The 18,004-nt window shown below is 53.3% G+C and overlaps 1 protein-coding gene across 1 annotated transcript in view; it reads right to left on the bottom strand.

The window, feature by feature from the left end:
* MN1 (MN1 proto-oncogene, transcriptional regulator) overlaps nucleotides 1–17,756 on the bottom strand; it is a 54,141-nt gene extending 36,385 nt beyond the window's left edge. Inside the window, exon 1 of the mRNA XM_005567714.4 lies at nucleotides 12,766–17,756. Coding sequence (XP_005567771.3) covers nucleotides 12,766–16,543 — 3,778 coding nt within the window. The 5' untranslated portion in view covers nucleotides 16,544–17,756. The remainder of the gene's footprint in view (nucleotides 1–12,765) is intronic.
* Between the last annotated feature and the right edge of the window lie 248 nt (nucleotides 17,757–18,004).

Here is an 18,004-nt window from a genome sequence, read left to right as displayed (position 1 = left end):
TCAAAGACTTTCCACGATGATGCCGCCGCAGGCTCCTGCTGGTCTGCCTGAAGTCAGCCTTCTAAGAAGTTCTGAATTTCCATTCCTCCCAAAATGGCCACAGAGGCCTTGGCAGAAAGCCGGCCCCTGAGAACTGCCCCTCAGAGGGTACTCAGGAGCTGGAAGCAGCCCCTTTCCCAGAAGTCACATAAAGGGGAGCAGGACTGGGGCCCCTGGATCTACCCAGCAGTCATACAGAAGCCAGGAGCAGGGGATGCACCTAGGGGATCACAGGCATTCCCCGGGAGCAGGGAACTGAGCCCCCTCCCAGGCCAGGCCAGGGCTAAGCGCACACAGCTCAGATTTCAGGACCAGTTTCTCTGTTTGTTGAAAACACCAAACACCCCCAAATCCACCCAAAATGTGGGCAAGCCCAGCCTTTCTCTCTATTTCGGCCTTAATGTGAATGGACTGTCAAAAAACACAACCGCCATTACCGTCCGCTGCATAATCTAATGTCAAAAAGCTCGGACGCAGAGGAGGGAAGGTAGGGGCCTGCTGAGAACTAGGACACCAGTTTTTGCAGGCTTAAAAACAGATCAATTTTACTCTAAAGTTTAAAATGAAACATGCTCTTGTTTGGGAAAAGAATTTCATTAGGGGAAAATATAATATAAAAATACCCATTTAGAAAGAATGTGCTATTAATTCTTAGCACTCTATGCAGAGGGGAAAATTGCATTTTTATCTAAATGGTTTTTCTGCATAAGCCATTTACAATATTCTTTGCCTGTCTGTAATAGGCCCTGCTACCATTAGTACTGGGACAACCAGGCTGAGGGCTGAAATCGCCCTCAAACACATTTAATACATAACCTCTGAAAATCTATTCCAACAGGGACCTTAGCAAACAAGCCGGCATTCCTTTTTTTAAGGAAGAAATAAATATTTCTGGGTTGTGGGTAGGGGGGAGTTGGGGAGTAGTGTGCTGATGCGGGAGGAAAGGACAAGATGGTTTAAGTTAAAAACAAATGGTCTGAGTCCCTTTAGCCAGATGTAAAATTGCAATCGTTTTTTGGTTGGACGATTGCAACTATTTGACTGCCTGCATCTATATAGATGTGTGTGCTGGCATCCGTCACACACATACACACACACACACACGCACACGGGTTTCCATCAAACAAGCAAACAAGGAAAGGATGAAATTTGGGATATGAAAACAAACTATTTTTAAACACTAAAGCAAACACACCAAGATAGTAATACTGCTATTTTCCCATTAAACCAAGTTTCTCTCAATTTGAAAAGCGAGAATAATCTAAACAATACTTCCAAACAAACTGCTCGGAGTCTGGGTGCTGTGGCCTCCGCCGTTCCTGACAACGGAAAAACCCCCTCTGTCGAGAAGCAAAAACACAGGCAGGGATGGGGCTGGCCGCTTCGCCACGTCCGGCCACGTCGCACCAAAGGAGTCCTCCCCCACATCTTACGCCTGGACGCCAAGACGTCTCAAACTTCAAAATGCAATACTTTTTCTTTTTCCCAAAAAGTTTTTTTTAAAGTCTTCCAGCTCTTTCTCTCTTAGGTTCCCAAAATAACTACTTACTTAATACCAAATGTTGGGGAACTAAATTAGTTCATTAAGGAAATGCAGGGGCCGTGATGGGCACCGAGCGTGGGGGTTCTTGCAATTTCGCTGCCATGAGCCAGAACGCCTCTGGCTGCTCTCTTCCGGCGTTACCTAGCCCATAAATTATTCCTTTAAAACCAGGAGTCTAGAAATGTCATAATTATAGCTGGTACAGGTAACAGGTGTGCCCCCCATGGCCCCTCCCAGGCCCACCACGGCCATCCAGACAAGCCTCTGGAAGATTTAGTGGTCTTGCCTGGGGTGTCGTAATTACCGGAAACGACTCTGGTTTTAAGGGTTAGATAAAGACCCTCTCCAAATTTAAGGCCAGACACCAATGTCCATTAGACTTTAACGGGCCCACATAAAAAAAGAAATTGTATCCTCATCTCTCCAAATGCCTGTTTCCTCAGCGCCTTCAGTTCACTGCAGACTGGCTCAGCGCCGAAAAGACTCCGTCTGGCCCTCACTCTGCAAAGGCAAGGCCTTGGTGGGAACCGTCGAGATGAGTTTGGAATTAAGCAAATGGTGGGGGATGCCGAGGACACCATTTCTCAAAAACTGTTCTGGCCGAACCCTGGCATTTTGATGGTTGTTTTTTGAGTGGAATTTTAGCCCATCATCTGAAGGCAGAGAGACAGGAAGGCTGTGGGGAGCCCAGAGAGGAAGAGGGGGCCCCCCAAAGAAGCGGGGATGAAGTGCTCGCACCATCAAAATGACACATGCTCCCCTTTAGAGACTCGGTGTTAGGAAAGGCCAAAGCTGAGGGCTGTTTTGCTTTGTTTTTCCTTTTCTCAGCTTTCGAGATTTATGCATACTTTTTCTTCCTTCTTTGGAAGTCAAACGATGCATTTCTTAAAAGTTAAACACACACACACATCCTCCTACCACCACCACTACCATGTGTGAAGGAAGCGGCATAAAAGGTGCTGCAAAGAGGTTGAATATTCCCAACTGTCCACTCATGTGCAGAGACCTGGCCCACACGAGTGTTCAACTCCCAGGCAATTAAGAATTAATGCTCGGAAACTCTGAAGGTCCGAGAACCAAGGCACCAGAAGGAAGCCTGTGTTCTTTGGCTGTCTCCAAGGCTCTGGGAGGCTGTATTTGCTCAACGACTGGGCTTTTTCTCCCTCCTCCTGGACGAGTGATGGTAAAAGGTGCCACTCGTCTCCTCTTCCTGTCCTGGGGAGGTGATGGGAACCTAGCCTACTGGTGACCATTATTCTACGCCAGGCAATGGGGCCCTATTAATGCATGTGCGCATGCGTGCACAAACACACACACACACACACACACACACACACACACACACCCCTAATCCCAGCAAAATGCTTCACAGGCGCTGAGCACAAAATAAATGCTTATTAACTAAACTGACCCAAAATAGTGAAATGTACAAGTAAATTAATCATGCCTTTCCCGGAGGCCTAACAGGATTACAAATTCGGCAAAAATTGACCGCACGGAGATCAATACGCGTCTACTTCAAACTGAACGAGGCCAAAACTTTGTATGAGCTTCTTCTTGGGGGAAAAATTATTTTTTCATTTCTTATTAAGACTTCTCAGGCCTATGTGGTATGTGTGCGCGTGCACGTGCGTGTGTGCACGCAAGCAAAGCCTGGCAAAAGGCATTCAAAGCTTTCTGCCCAGACAATTTAGAGAAATAGTCATGGCATAAGGATCGTGAAATTGCTCCTGTTCTAAAAAGCCAAATTTTGATCCGCAGCCTCCCTTCCTTCAAATACTAAACAACGGCCAAAAGTTACATTGCAGGGGATGAAAATGGCCAATTTGTTTTTAGCCAATTAGTTCTCGCTGCAAAAGCATTAAGGGCTTCTGAAGGCTGGACCTGGGGTCTCCTGGAAGGGAGGAAAGAGGAGACTCTTAATTTCTCCAGCTCCTTTTCACACTTGGCTTATCTCAAGTCAGGGAAATCTTCCTCTTGCTGGATTTGTCACTTACTTTGGTCCCCTTTTTGCCTACCATTCAGAAAAATGACAAATATATACATTGTGTGGGAGGGCATCACGGGGCACGCTTGCATTTCAAGGCATTGGGACCTGCCTACAAGGTCTGTGAAAGCCAAGATCATCCCTGAAGGGTCTTGCTAGGAGGGAAGTCTTAGTGGCCACCTTACGGGATCACCAGGGGAAAGGTCACTCCCTTTTCCCACCCCCATCATCCCTCTTTTATGGAAAGATCTGGGCCTCAAGGGACCAGCTCCTCTGCAGGCATTGGCCACAGGCACGTCTGGGTCTTGACCTACCCAGGGCCCATCTGGGTCTTCATCCCCTTTGAGCCTGCCTCGGCCACTAACTCAACAGAAACGGGTCCTGACTGCTGCTAACAGACCCACAATGCGGTCATCCAGTCTCAGGCTGGGTCCTCTGGATCTATTTCCCCCATACATGTGCAGCGATGTGGGAGTCCCGGGCCCCAGAGGGAAAACTTGGGCAAGAACCTTCTGTCCTTTGTGATGGCCGACACCAGCTGCCAAGTAATTCATACACCCTCAGCCTAGCCCAGGTGATGTTGTTATAAATGACTTCCACATTTATAAATTATTTTCCACTCGCGAACCCCACGAGTCAGTAAACGACACTTCAACTCATATTGTTGCATTTCTCACTGCCCCATCCGTCCCTCTGCCATGCCCCTATCCTGAGAAAATACACTACACCCCAATTTCCATCTACCCTTCCTCATTGGAGGTGCTTCTCTCTCTGCCTTCTGATTTATTCGGAAATGAGGACCTAGAGTGTCCACATTAGGATCGGGGCCCTAAAATTTAAAAGGACGCTTTCAAATAGCACACAAGGACCAGGAAGAACCCACTAACTTCTCAGCAAATTCTCAACCAACCCCTGCTTTCTCTGGAAGACTGAGCTTTGGGAATTTCAAAGCAGGCTAGGTTTTCTGCCGACTTCCCCACCTCTTCTCTGATCATGATGGTCCCTCAGAAGTATTTTACTCCTGGTGGTCGCTGCCAATCACTCAACAATGCTTGTGTTCCAAGATCCAAGGGCGTCTGAAAACACTGCTTCACAGTAACTGAAAAGGGTCATATCTTTTTTTTTCTTTTTGACACCTCACCCTGCCCTGAATGACTGGATGAGCAAGAAGCTGTGGTGTGTGTGTGTGCGCGCGAGCGCGCGCACGCACACGCACGTATGTACACACGTGCGCATGTGTGGAGGGGTTCACTTATTAACTGTCATCTCACGTTCCTGGAGTTCCCAAATACAACCAAGAAAACCAGACCAGGCACACTGGGGCCCTCAACTTTGACGCAGAGAGATTTCTCCCAGTCATACCATGCAAAACGAGTGGCATCAGAAAGACCGCCCCCCCCAGACGATGTCACTCCAGGGAAATTTTTGTCCCAAGTGTTGAGATCAAACAAAACCATCATGCCCAAAACTCTTTAAATTCTTCTCAGCACTGAGAAGAAAAAAAGTACTTTTCAATCCTCACAGTTGAATGCATCAACGGGCCACTTAGTTCTCATGAGTCAGGCTGCTCGAAGAGCGAGCAGGAAAAACAAAGCTGCAAGAGTCTCTTGCCTCAGCACCAAAGTTAGTCCACATTTCCTCCAAAGACATGACCATGGCCATATACTTCTGAGTAACTATGGAGATTGTTTTTGAGACACGCAGGATAAAAACAAGACCTGGTTCTCTTGTGGGTATCTTTGAAGTCCGCAACTTTCCAAAGATCTTCCATAGCAATGGGTCCCAAATATGCCCTCGCCAAAGGGTCTCCCTGTTTCCCTAAACTATTTCCCAACACACCTTGCATCTCCCAAACCAAATACCGGCACAGGTAAGTCAGACTGCAGCCCAAGAAACCAGAGATAGACGGAAGGAGCAGAATCCTAGGAGCAAACATTTTGGGGGAGTCCAAGATTTTCCACAGAGAGATCAAAAATGGGAATAAGATGGGAGCTTCTGGTCACATAGTTGATCCTATAAACGCCAGGGAAGTAGGGCAAGGTGAGTTCGCTGGACTCGGAGCTTTCAAGATGAGAACACGGAAACACGATTTCCCTCAACGATGTGAGTTTATATGGGAATGTTTATTGGGGAATTTTTTCTCCCTTTTTGGATAAGTCCATTCCATGGAAGATATTCCTTCTGGGACATTCACAGAGAGTCAGCATGTTATTACGAATGCTCTAAGACCTCCAAACTGCTAGATTCAATTGCCTTATGTTTAAAGGGCATTTGGATCCCTACGATGATGCGTACATTGTGAAAAGATACGCATGCAATCACTATAAAGTTCTCTCTGCTCCGGCTTCACAAGGAAGCGGTGATTATGAAATCACACCAGCTTTCTCAGCCGAGACAGAATGACAATTTGGGATGCTGTGGCTATGACAAGTCCTGACTCAGGAGGTACCCAGGGTGCCAGTCTAATATGGTCTTGTCAGGTCCAAACTGGAAGCTATCGGGAATCCAGCTTCCACTCCTTGGATTTCAAGAAACCCGTGGCTGTTTCTCCCCTCCGTGCCAGGGGCAAACACCGTGTTGGGAGGAGACACTTCACTGGCTGCTCAAAATCTCGGAGGCTGCTGATTAAAATGCAGGCCGGCACACAAAGCAGGTCTCAGCACCCTATAATAATTACATCCTGAGAACATGATGCCTTTCAAAAGTCCCTCCCCGCGCAAGTAAATGAAATTTAACTCTGCTTCTCCATCCTGGTCACAAAATAAGTTTGGGGGTTTTGCCCCCTGAAGCGCACACTTGCAGGGTATCATCTCACCCACGCTCTGCAAAGCAGCTGATCACCCAGGTGAGTCTGTGTGCTGTCCTGTCATCGGAAGGTGGCAGGAAATGACCAGGGCCACCTTCGTGTGGGGTGGCCCATTGGGCACAATGTGCCAGGATCCCAGAACCATCTCTCCCTTTGGGTCCTGTTCACAGTTTCTCGGGGCCCTGGGTGGCTCTGAGCTGGGGACTGTGGCTGAGCTGTTCTGCATCAGGACACAGAGGGTCCCTGCAGGCAGGACCATGACTAATTTGAAAGCCCAGCGACGTCTCCGCCACGTCGTTGGTACAAAAAGATTACAATAAAGGCTAGGAATTTCCATAAATGAGAAGCAGCGTTCGCTTCCCACAACTGGTGGGGGTAGATGCGGGGGGGAGTAAAGAAGGGGAGGGGGCACTGATTCAAAGATTCCTCTCCTGGCAGGAAACTGGTGTTAGCTGAACTCAGCCAGAGAGACACCTCCACGCACGCTCACGCACAAAACCCAGCGAGGGGCGACGTGCGTCTGCTACTGAAATACTCCAGATCAAAGTCACCCACAGCCCAGGAGGCCCGGGAGGCTGAGATTTCGTAATTAGGATCTTCAAAATCCTCCCTCTATTTTTAGGACTCACGCTCATTCAGTCCTTTGCAGAATCAGAACCTGTCAGCTAAGGCCATTGAGACTGAAGGGTGAGCTCCTTTCCCTGCTCGCCTTCAGAAAGCAGATTAAGGGTAAACTGGAGGAGTGACTCCAGATTGGATGGAAATACACTCGTCCATGCATATGTATATATGCGGATGCTGGGATGGGACGAGGGGGAGAGAGGGGGGCTTCTTCCCATGCTGAACTGCATGGGGCCCTGCTCTGCTCCCCTGAGATACAGACCCAGAGCTTCCACCCACCTCAGCTGTGCTCTTTCGAGCTGGTCCCCAGACCACTTCATTTGGCTCCAGTGTGTGTGAGAAGGCGAGGAGGCTTGAAAAATTTCCTCCAAATGTCCCTCTTCTCAATCACGCACTCATGTATACATCAACATCTCCACCAAGAGCGATCAAATCCCACACTCAAATCTGTCCACCCAAGACGCGCCTAAATATAGACACCATCCTAAAACAAACACATCGTCGGCAAGTCAAAATCCTGACTTGAGTCAAAATGATGAGGTTGGGCGATCCCAGCCCCTCCAGACCAAAGAACTGGGTGGAACAAGCAGTGGGCAGTGAGAAAAGGACAGAAGGTGAACCCACTGGTTGCAGCCCCCCACCCCCTCCGACAAACAGAGGACCCCTCTGGCATGAGAGGATTTGGTGTTTTTATGTTGCGGTGCGCTTGGGAGGCCTGCTTGCTCCCACACACTCCCCAGACATTTGATCCTATTATATAAAGCTACAGCCTTTTAATCTCTAAAAATAACCAAACAGAGGTAAATACGGTATTCCTTACCAAGAGTATTTATCTCTCCTAAATGCTTTCGGCAAAGCTGATCACTCCCTGGGCCAAGAACACAATCCGACGTCATTGTCATTCAAGTGGAGAGAAACGGGTCACAAGTGATTGTGCTACATTTTCCAGCATAGAGTGAGTTTAGGAGATCCCGTGAAATCCCAGTGACCCACTCGAGTTGGCCCTTCCACAGTAGGAAGAATTGTCCTCCTCTGATTTCACCTGGTCCTGCCGGACTATTTATTAAAAATGTATATTTTATGTCGGCACAAGGTATCAAGTAACTTCTTGGCAAGAGTAGCCGCATTTCCAAAACCTATTAAGATTCTTTGTGGAAATTTAAATACCTCTGTCAGGCAAACAAAATCATATCAGGAATCATAGAATTTCATTGCTAGAAAGAGAAATTAGATTAACTAACTCTCACTCCTTTCCTAGAAACCTCAATAAACTAGAAGAACATTTCAACAGTTCCTTATTTCCGGTCTGAAGGGGCCTCACAAGAAATCTAGGTGAATATATATTAAAGAAAGCTACACTACTTGAGGAAAGCCCTTCAATCTGCAAAAATTGCATATATATATATGAATATATAAATATAGTTTGCATATTAGAAAGCAATGGCTATTTAAAATCAAAACAGCCAGAAAAACCCAGTGGTAGAAAACCATGACAAGTTCAACACTGCCAGCCTTCAGCCCCTTAAAACATCCTTGTCCTTTATTAATATTTAGTAGAAATGTATGATTGCAGATGTGTGTTAGGTTGGGGTTTTATGTCGGGAGGCGGGCAAAGTAGACAGGTTTATTACAGCCATGAAATATTAAACAAGCACCAAAGAACAGTAGTTGGATGTCCTGGGATATCCAGGGAGCAGGCAGGCCCAAACGTCAGCTGCACAAAGGGGGCCCTATCTGTTTACATTATCCCTTATTAACACCTGCGAAGTTTTGGGTTACATCTTCCGGAGGCGCAAAAGTCACATGAAGGCATGCAACTCGTGCTGGGTAATTTCACAGGGAAACAGGATTGCAAAGCTCTTTGCCTTCCCCAGACAAGTTCGAATGAGCCTTAAAAATTCTCTCAGGAAAACAGTGCTTCGCTCTGAGGCTAGGAACTCCCTGCCCCCCCGGCCCACCCCAAGTCTGCCCCATGTCTAAAGAAATTCCATGTTCAAATCATGTCTGCCTAGGATTGCTCAGTGCTGTTACTGTGTTCTGACTGCAACACTGAGAGAAGCATGAAATTCCAAAAATTTCTCTGGCATCACTGTAAAAATATCATACTTCCAAAAAGAGCAGGATTGCTTGCAGAGTGTGTATCGAGACTGCTCCCATTTCAATGTATGTGAAAGAGTACTTCAAGACTGCCGTGAGTTTCAAGATAGAGCTACCAGGGGAGAGGAGGTTTGGCAAGGATAAATGTATTACAGAATACAGTTAATTCAACTTTTGAAAATTGTAAGGGGCAGGAGGGGAGAACACGTACTTTTTCCAACTTCATATACGTTATCTATAATCTATCATTATCTTTCCTTCTCTGTGTTGAAATTCTTCCATAGCCACACACCTATTACAAAGATAGGCGGATGATTTTGCAAACTCTTTTTAAATTCATGTAATTCTTACCAATTTAATTGATGTTTGAAAAGGCCCAAACTCAGGCTGGGTTTGTTGGTTTGTTGTTTTTTTTTTTTCCTTTTCACAATCTCACCCTTCCCCCACCACAACTTTGTACAAATAGAGCCTCATGATCAGAGGTGAAGTTGCATTATATAAAAGTTGTTGGGTGGGTTGATTAAGAAGTCAAGAGAAGCATGATTTGGAGAGACTAGCTAGATTTCCTGGTTTAAAAAATCATCATCCCACGTGATGTTGGCCTAGACTTTGAGAGAACGACAACTTGCCAGTCAAGTTCCCTCCCCTCCAAAGGACATCTCAAGCCCATAAGACAATCTGGGCACGTCCCAGTGGCTGCACGCCTTGTGCAGTTCTGAAGACTGATTCGTTCCCTCCAATCCGAGCACGGATCATTTTGTTAAATACCGACTAGTATTTTGTCATTGGAGCGAAGAATTTCAGAAACGGTGTTAATATTTAATCACATTAGTACTGGCATGTTTTACGGCGTGACAAAATAAAATATCATTACAAAAATGGGCTTTGCCTGCAAGGGGGTTAGAAAAAAAAAATGCTGGGGCTGGTACCTAGAGAAGGTCTATTCAAAACCACTGGACACCACTGCTCAAGGCTAATGGGACCATGAGCATGTTTTTAAAGGAAAAGCAGAACATTTTGCTATGGTTTTTTTTTCCTGTCTCTATTTTGAAGTGGCACACTTCACTCTGATTTTCCGCCAGGGGACTCAGGGGCCTGTAGAAAGCTCTGTGTACCTATTTATACAACATGTGCAGATGGAACTACAGGGTGCTATCATAATGAAAAGTTTAATCATCCTTATTTACTACCAGTGAGGGAGCGGGATTCAGATGCAGATACCTTAGAAAGCCTTAACTAGCAACCCCAAGGCTACAGAAGCTTCCAGTGACCTCAATTCGCTGCTTTATCGAGGAAACTGTCCTTCCCATACCACAGAGTAGAAAACAAAGGAGGTCAAGTGGGTGTCCCTGCTGGTGCTTATAAGGCAGCCAGCCCTGCTGGTCCCTGATGGAAGTCCCTGTCGTCCCGCGTGCAGGGGAGGGCTTCCTTTAGCTTACAGGGGAAATCAACCCTTAAGTGACTAGCATCTGTTTCTAAAAAATATTTTCATTCATCTGACTGTGATGATGACACAAACAAAACATTTCTTTGGTTGACATTTCTTCATTCACAGCCTGCATCTTCATCTCTAAAGGAAGGATTGGAAAGGGGATGGGGAGAGACATTTTCTAAAAATCTCATTAAAATGACCCTATACCTGTCCACCTAGTCTATGAAGGCCCTTTAAAAGACTTGAAGATGAAGTGCTACTGTTTTTCTTTAAGTTAATTCTTTAAATCAGGGTTTTGTTCCTTGTTTTAACTTTTCTCACCTCATTTTGGCTAATATGTTCTTAATTACTAGGGGTGGGTGAAGGATGAGAAGGGGAAGGGGGAGGGGCGGCCAGGCCAGGCCAGGTAGAAGTGACAGGGGCTGAGATTTGTGCTAACCAGCTATCGATCGATCGGGCCAGATCGAGATGTTGTGTACAAGAAAATAAAGGGGTGGGGGGAGCAAGCAGGATGCTGTGTCCAACTCGATTTTAAAAAGGGGGAAAAAAAGGGAGAAGAAGCTGAGGGTCCCAAACTAACCAATTTATGGCCTTGCCTGGGAGAAGCCTGGAGAATGCTGATGCTGGCCGCAGCGTCTGCTGTGCATGCTAAACACCCGGCTTCAAATGAGAGAGTGAGTCCCGGGCGTCCTGGGCTGGGCAGTAACCGCGGAACAAAGAGAAAAAGCAGAGAGGCCGCATTCATGAATTAGAAAACCTAAGCGGGAAAGCTACCCAGGATGGGCGCCTTGAAAGCCCCAAGTTTTGAACCACCCAACTCCCAGCCCACTCCCGCCTCCTCTCCTCTTACCTCCCCCAGCCCCCGTGCCATTCTCCTAAAACCTACCCTCACCTTAAATCCAGGGTCAAGATATGGCAGGATATGGGGAGGATGAGGGAAACGAAGGCAGAGGAGGAAAGAACTGTAAAAGAGGGCAAGAATCGCATTGAGAGGGGGCACATTTTTAAAAACAAGGTTAAAATGTCAGCCACTGGTTCCATGGCGATAGTCTGTCTAGGGAAACCAAGGGAATTCAACTATAGTTTAAAAGAAAGAGGTAGAAAGAAAAAAATGATGTTATCTGATTTTAAGAAGCCATTCGATATATATAGATACATATATAGACACACATACCTATATAGACACCTATATATACACACACCTTATATATATATACATTTTAAAGCTCCATTCAGATAAAATAAATATCTACGGCAACCCAGTCATCCTTAGGTTAAAGAGAACTGTTATTACTTTAACTGGAAAGGCAGCCCATTTACTAACCCCACCCCTCCCACCTTAAAGGCCTCCAGGCCTGGTGGGAAGGGGGTGTTTAGAATGCAAACGAAAGCTGGGACAGGACATCTGTCACCAAAGCCAAGCGAGATATTGACAAACACGGATCCTTTGTGTCTTAAGAATATATATCCATATCTCCATACACAAATGATGTCCTGACTGAGTGGTCTGGTCTCTGCCAGGCCGACCCCACCCCAGCATTCCCCCTCCCCAAACCCACCAAATGTCAAGGCGGTGCACCCTGAAAAGGTTCCCTGCCTCCTCAACCCCCACAGGTCTCCAGTTTTTCAATGAAACTCTGATAGTTAAGAAGAGACAAAATAGCTATTCATTAGGAACAAATGTCAAATTAGGCGTTGCCTCTGAGTGATGCTGCTGACACCAGGGCTGGTAACTTTTTTTCTAAAGATGCTGGCACCTAAAAGAACTAGAGCTAGAGGCTGACTAACTAGGAAAAGGTGGGAGGCCTTAACACAACTTCCCAGGTGTCCTGCCAGGGAAGGCAGCACACAGCTGCTAAAAAGTGGAACCTGCCTAAATGTTGAGGGTGAGGAAGGGTCTTAGTGTGAAAGGGAAGAGGCAACTCAGCTAAAACTGGGGGTGTGGGGGAGGCTGTGCGGTGTACTCTACAAGATTCCCAAAGGGCTGCCATCTAAGTTTTTACCACCCTGTGGCACTAGAATCTACCTGGCAGCATGTGGGGGGCTTGGGGGCAGTGGGGGGGTGGTCTGTCCTCACAGCCCTTGGTGTAAGCAAAGGTGGGATAACCAGCTCCTAGTTGGGGATTAGGAGGGTCTGTGCCCTCCAAACCTCAAAGGACCCCAAGGCGCAAAGGCTAAGGCCTGCCCTGGGGATGGGGCGGGTCACCCGGGAAGTGAGAGGAAAATGGGTGCGCATATACCTTCTTTGCTGTTGGGGTTCTGGGGTTTGGCCTTCTCCCAGGGCGCCAACGTCTTGTCGTCGTCCGCGCTGTCCACCAGGGCCTTGTCAGCGGGCATGTACCAGGCAGCGCTGTGCTCTGCCATCAGCGAGTCCAGGTCGATGGTGCTCATGGCGCTCTTGACTGCCTCGGAGCAGCAGCTGCCCAGCTCGCTGTCGCCATTCTGCGCCCCTGAGGCCCCGACGGCGCACTCACCCTTCTTGCCACCCTTCAGCCCCAGAGGCTGGTCCTCGGAGATGCTGAACTGCTGCCTCTGTAGCTGAATCTGCGCCTGAAGGATCTCCAGGGGGTGGATCTCGTCGGGTGGTGGGGCGCCACTGCTGCTCGTCGGGGTGCGGACCTGCTCCAGGCCCGGCGTGCCCGGATGGCCCGGGCCCCCACCGCCGCCGTAGCTGTCAGGGGTCGAGGTAGAGTTAGACATGATGCCCAGGCCGAGGGCGGGCGGGGGCGCCTTCGGTCCGTGTTCCCCGGCGCCTACACGGGGAGGGAGTTTGGGCGAGCCGGTCACCAGGGGACTCCTGCTCGCTTTAACTAGTGCCTGGGGGTTGTCAGAACTGGACGACACCTCGTCCTCATTGGCGTAGCTCGTGCTCACCTCGTCCGAGGCGAACTCACCCACGTGTGGCGAACTACTGTCCGATTTGGCCCCACCGTCCAGGGACCCAATGAGGTCTGGCTGATCCCCCAGGAGCAACTCAGCCCCCTTCCCCCAGGATGGCGACGTGAGCGCCTTTTCGTGGGGCGTCGGTGCCCCGCGCGTCTCCCCTGCGGAGCTTCCCCCGACGGCTGCACCTGACGCTTGCTGCTGCCCTGGGCTCACCCCAGGTGCGCCCCCGCTGTCCGGAGCCGCCGAGTACTTGTCAAAGAAGGTGCCAGGGCTCACGTGACCACTGTCCCTTTTTCTGCGACCCCGTCCCCGGCCGCCGCCCCCGGGGACCGGCTTGCCGTCATTCCCCGACGTGGATTCCAGGGTGTAGTTGGGGGAGAGGCTGGTGCCGTCCCCCTGGGCTGGAGGGTTGGGTGGCCCCGAGGCTTTGGAGCCGCTGCTACTGGTCCCGGATGGGCCTCCGGTTCCTGGGGCCCCAGGAGCAGTCCCTCCTGGGAAGTAATCCGAGCCCGGGTTGCCGGCCACTGCCGCGCCGTCGGTCTCGTTCTGGCTCAGTTTCCTCTTGCCCTCGGGCGGGTTCTTCTTGTTGAAGGTCACGTTGAGGTTGGGGGCCCCGAGGCTGGCGATCATGTTCTGGCAAGCGGTGGAGAGCGCAGCCAGGCAGCTCTGGCCGAACAGGTTGTCCTTGGAGCTGGGCTTGTTGAAGGAGCCCAGCGAGAGCGCGCCCAGTTTACTGGCCGAGGTGCGCTGGCTGGGCTGGAAATCAGGCTGCGGCGGGTAGGCACCCCCGCCACCGCCGCCACCGGAGCTGCCACCGCCCCCTCCCGCGCTGGGGGGTGAGTTCACGCCTGGACCGCTGTGCGGCGTGGCCTGCCGGCTTGCTGCACCAAACGGAAAGCCCGGCTGGCCCCCGAGCGCAGACGTAGCGAAGTCCGGCGGAGGGGGCCGGCGCTCGGAAGCAGCGCCGGGGAGCCCCACGCCCGCCCCGGGCGACTGCAGCTGACCCAGGCCGCCCAGACTGCCCCCGAACTGCAGGCCCGGTGAGGGCAGCGCGGGCACGTGGCCCTCTCCGGGCATCCTCATCGGGTCCTGCAGAGGGCCCCGGAACAGCACCCCCGAGCCACCGGGCGGAGGAGGGGGCGCCAGGCTGGGGTCGTGCGGGCCACAGTCAGCGGGCAGGCCCGAGCCGCCCATCCTACGGGGCAGCAGGTCTCCGGGCGGCGGGTGCGGACCTGAGAACCACGCGCTCTCTTGAGCCAAGTGCGGCGCCTGCTGCTCGAAGGTGCCCAGACGCCCGGCGCCCGTGCTGCCGCCTTCGCGCTCAAAGTTCGGCTGAGCCAAGCCGCCCACCGGGCCGCCATGCACCAGGCCGCCCTGGCTCACGTCCCCGGGGTGGCCTAGCTGAGCCAGGTTGGGCTGGCGCAGCCTCTGCTGCTGATTCCGCGACGCCATCTGCTTAATCATGAGGGCCGCGTTTTGGCGCTGCTGCTGCTGCTGCTGTTGCTGTTGCTGTTGCTGCTGCTGCTGCTGTTGCTGCTGTTGTTGCTGCTGCTGCTGCAGGGACTGGTGGTCCGGGGCCGGATGCTGCAGGGGCGGCCCCGAAGGGAAGCTGTCGGGCACAGGCGGTGTGAACTCGCCGGGTAGGCCTGGGTAGGCGGAGGGGGAGAGGTGGTTATCCAGAGCGCCGTTGTGCATGCTGCCGTTCCACGAAGCGCAGCGGTCCACTCCCGCGCTGCCCGGGAAGTCGAAGCGCGGCCTCTTGGCCACGTTCATGTAGGGGGGCGCGTCGAAATGCTGCAGCCGCTGGTTGGGCGCCTGCTGCGGAGGAGGATGCTGCATGCTGAAAACAGGCTCGGAATAAGGGTGCATGCTCCGGTTCTCCAGCCGGTGGATGGGATACTCGAATTGCGCGTGCTGGCTGGGCAGCATGGGGCCTCCGTCCTGCAGGCCGCCGCTGGGCGTGCCCGCCTCGCCCTGCTGGGGCCGAGGGAGCGCAGGCGGGCACGAATTTTGTCGGACTAGAAGCCCGGGTGGCGGCGGCGGCTGCTGCTGTGGCGGTTGCTGCGGGGGCTGCTGCTGAGGGGGTGGCGGGGCCTGCTGGGGAGGCTGCATTAACGGGTGCCTGGAGCCCACTGAGGGCTCCAGACCCACAGGCATCTTTCTGGCCCCACCGAACCTCTCAAAGAACACACCATGCTGCTGCTGCTGCTGCTGCTGCTGGGGTTGCTGCTGCTGCTGCTGCGGCTGCTGCTGCGGTGGCTGGGCGTGCATTTTGGACAAGCCCACCATGCCCGCAGCCCTGGGCATGGCCGAGGCGCCCGGGAAAGCGCCCCCGGGAACCTGGCGACCAGCTGCATAATGAGGCAGCTGCCCTTCGGAGTCAGAGGGCGAAAACATGTCAAAATGTCCCGAGGGCCCCTCGCCCGGGTAATTGTATTCCAGCGAGTCGACGGCTCCTTGGTTCGTCACCCTCCGGGGCTCCAGACTGTGGGAATCGGAGCTGCTGGAGGAGGGCAGGCCGTGGAAGGAGGCGGCTCGGTTAGGGCTCTGGTCCAGCGGCAGGCATGGGGCCGGCACGGCGTGGCCGGAGGCACCCGAACTGTGGAAGTCCGGGAGGTTCCCCGGTCGCTGCGGGCCGAAGCTCTCAGGCCCCTGGCTCTCTGCCATGTGCTCATAACCCTCGGCGAAGGGCGGCTGGCTGCCCAGGCCTCCGGCTGCGCCGCCGTAGCCGAGCAGGCGACCCCCGTGCAGGCACGAGGCCCCCGGGTCCGGGCCACCGAAGTTGCCCCCAAAGTGGGGGTGATGCTGGTGGGGATGGTGACTTCCCGGGTGGCCGTGGTGAGGCTGCTGGCCGCCAAAGAAGCCGTGCACAGGCTGCGCCTGCAGCCCCCCTGCGTGCAACTCCGAGTGGCCGCGCGTGTGGAAGCCGTAGGGCTCCATGTTCATACCCAAGATCGGGGGCTCGCCCAGCGCGCTCATGGCAGGATCCACAGGGCCAGGGGGCCCCCCAGTGTGGAAAGTCGGGGCCTTAAAGTGGGTGTTCATGCTCAGTCCGGTCTCGTTAAAGTTCCTCTCGCCCTGGCCAGCGTTCCTGCTGTTGATCTGGGGCTCGAATTGGTCCAGCCCAAACATACTTGGCGGGGGGCAGAGGGAGATCAATAGGGCATGACAGCCTGCTCTCCGCGGCGCGCCTCCGGCCAGCTACTCGTTCCAGCCCAGGATTGGGCGCTCCGGGACGCTCAGCACCGCGGGGGCTCAGCGCGCACCTCCACCCCGCCTGATGTGAGGGACGGGGGGCGGGTATCAGCTCCTCTCCCGAAGCTCCGATTCTGCCCGGGGAGGGCCTCTCACATCTTGCGAGGCCGCGGGGCCTCTAGGAGCCGTGTTGGGGGGCCCATGCCCCGGGCGGTTGTCACAGCCGCGGGTGGGTCTGCGGGGAGGGGACGAAGCCGCGGATGAACGGAGACAAAAAGTTAAGTGGGGGGAATAGGGAGGGAAGGGGGTTGGGAGAGCAGAGCGATCACCTTCTCAAGTCCGATTGGGTCTGTTGGGGAGCCCCCAGGACGCCGCCCGCAGCCTCCCGGAGTCCGTGGCAGAGCTGCTAAGGGCAGGGGAGGGAGACCCTTCAAAGCCGCGGCTAGCGCCGGGCACCGACAGAGCGGTCCCTCCCCCCGCCCCCTGGAGTCCCCGCGCCCCGCAGCCCGAGCCTCCACCGAACACGATCCGCTCGCACAATCCCTGTAGGCTCCGGGCGAGCCGCTGCTGCTTCTTCAGCGGGTCAGAGGACTGGAGGCTCCGCTCGGCATCGCGGGTGCCGGCCCCCGAGCCGAGGACGCAGAGGGGCTGGGAGGCGGCAGGCGCCGGGGGTTGGAGCGGAGGGTCGGGGGAAAGGCGCGGCTCCTCTGCTCGGCAGCGGGTGCGCTGCGCCCAGCGCGCAGCTTCGCGGCCACGTCCGCCGCCTGCCGCTTCTGTCCTCCGCCGTTGGGTGTCTGAGTTCGCTGGAGTCTCGGCGCACCGTTGCAGGCGCGGGAGGGCAGCGAGACGAGGGGTTGGGTCGCTCCAAGGCTCCGGTTCCCTGCCTCCGCGCTGAGGTGCTTCGCGAGTCCCTCTCGGACCTGAGGGAGGGGGGCGTACGCGGGTCGGGGGGCCACGCCGGGCGAGCAAGCTGAGGCGTTCCCGCTGCGCTCTCAGAGCCTGGAATGGGGGGAGGGGGGCGCGGGGGCAGCTCTGGGGGGTCTGCGCACCCCTCTCCCGACTAGCGGGGGGGCTCTGCGTGGGGCGTTCCGAGGGTCTCGGCTCCCCTCTCTGTGTCTGCCTCTCGCCCAGCGCCGGGAGAAGCAGCAACAAGTTTTGCATTTCAGCAATCAATTTCAGCCATTACATTTGCACCAATCAGCGCCGCCCAAGCTCCGGGCCCGGGGCGGGGCTCGCTCTTAAGGTGGTCCGGGGTCCTGGCTGCCGAGGCCCCCGCCACGAACCCGCATTACCCCAGCTCTGGGGTCCCCCGCGCCCGCCTCGCTTCGGGGTCCGGCGTCAGTGCGCTGGGGGCGCGCCCTGGCCTCCGGGCGCATCGGGCTGGAGAGGGTGCAGGAG

This window comes from Macaca fascicularis, chromosome 10 (genome assembly GCF_037993035.2).
Source record: "Macaca fascicularis isolate 582-1 chromosome 10, T2T-MFA8v1.1".
Classification (NCBI taxonomy): domain Eukaryota; kingdom Metazoa; phylum Chordata; class Mammalia; order Primates; family Cercopithecidae; genus Macaca; species Macaca fascicularis.
This window is presented reverse-complemented; position numbering and strand designations above follow the sequence as displayed.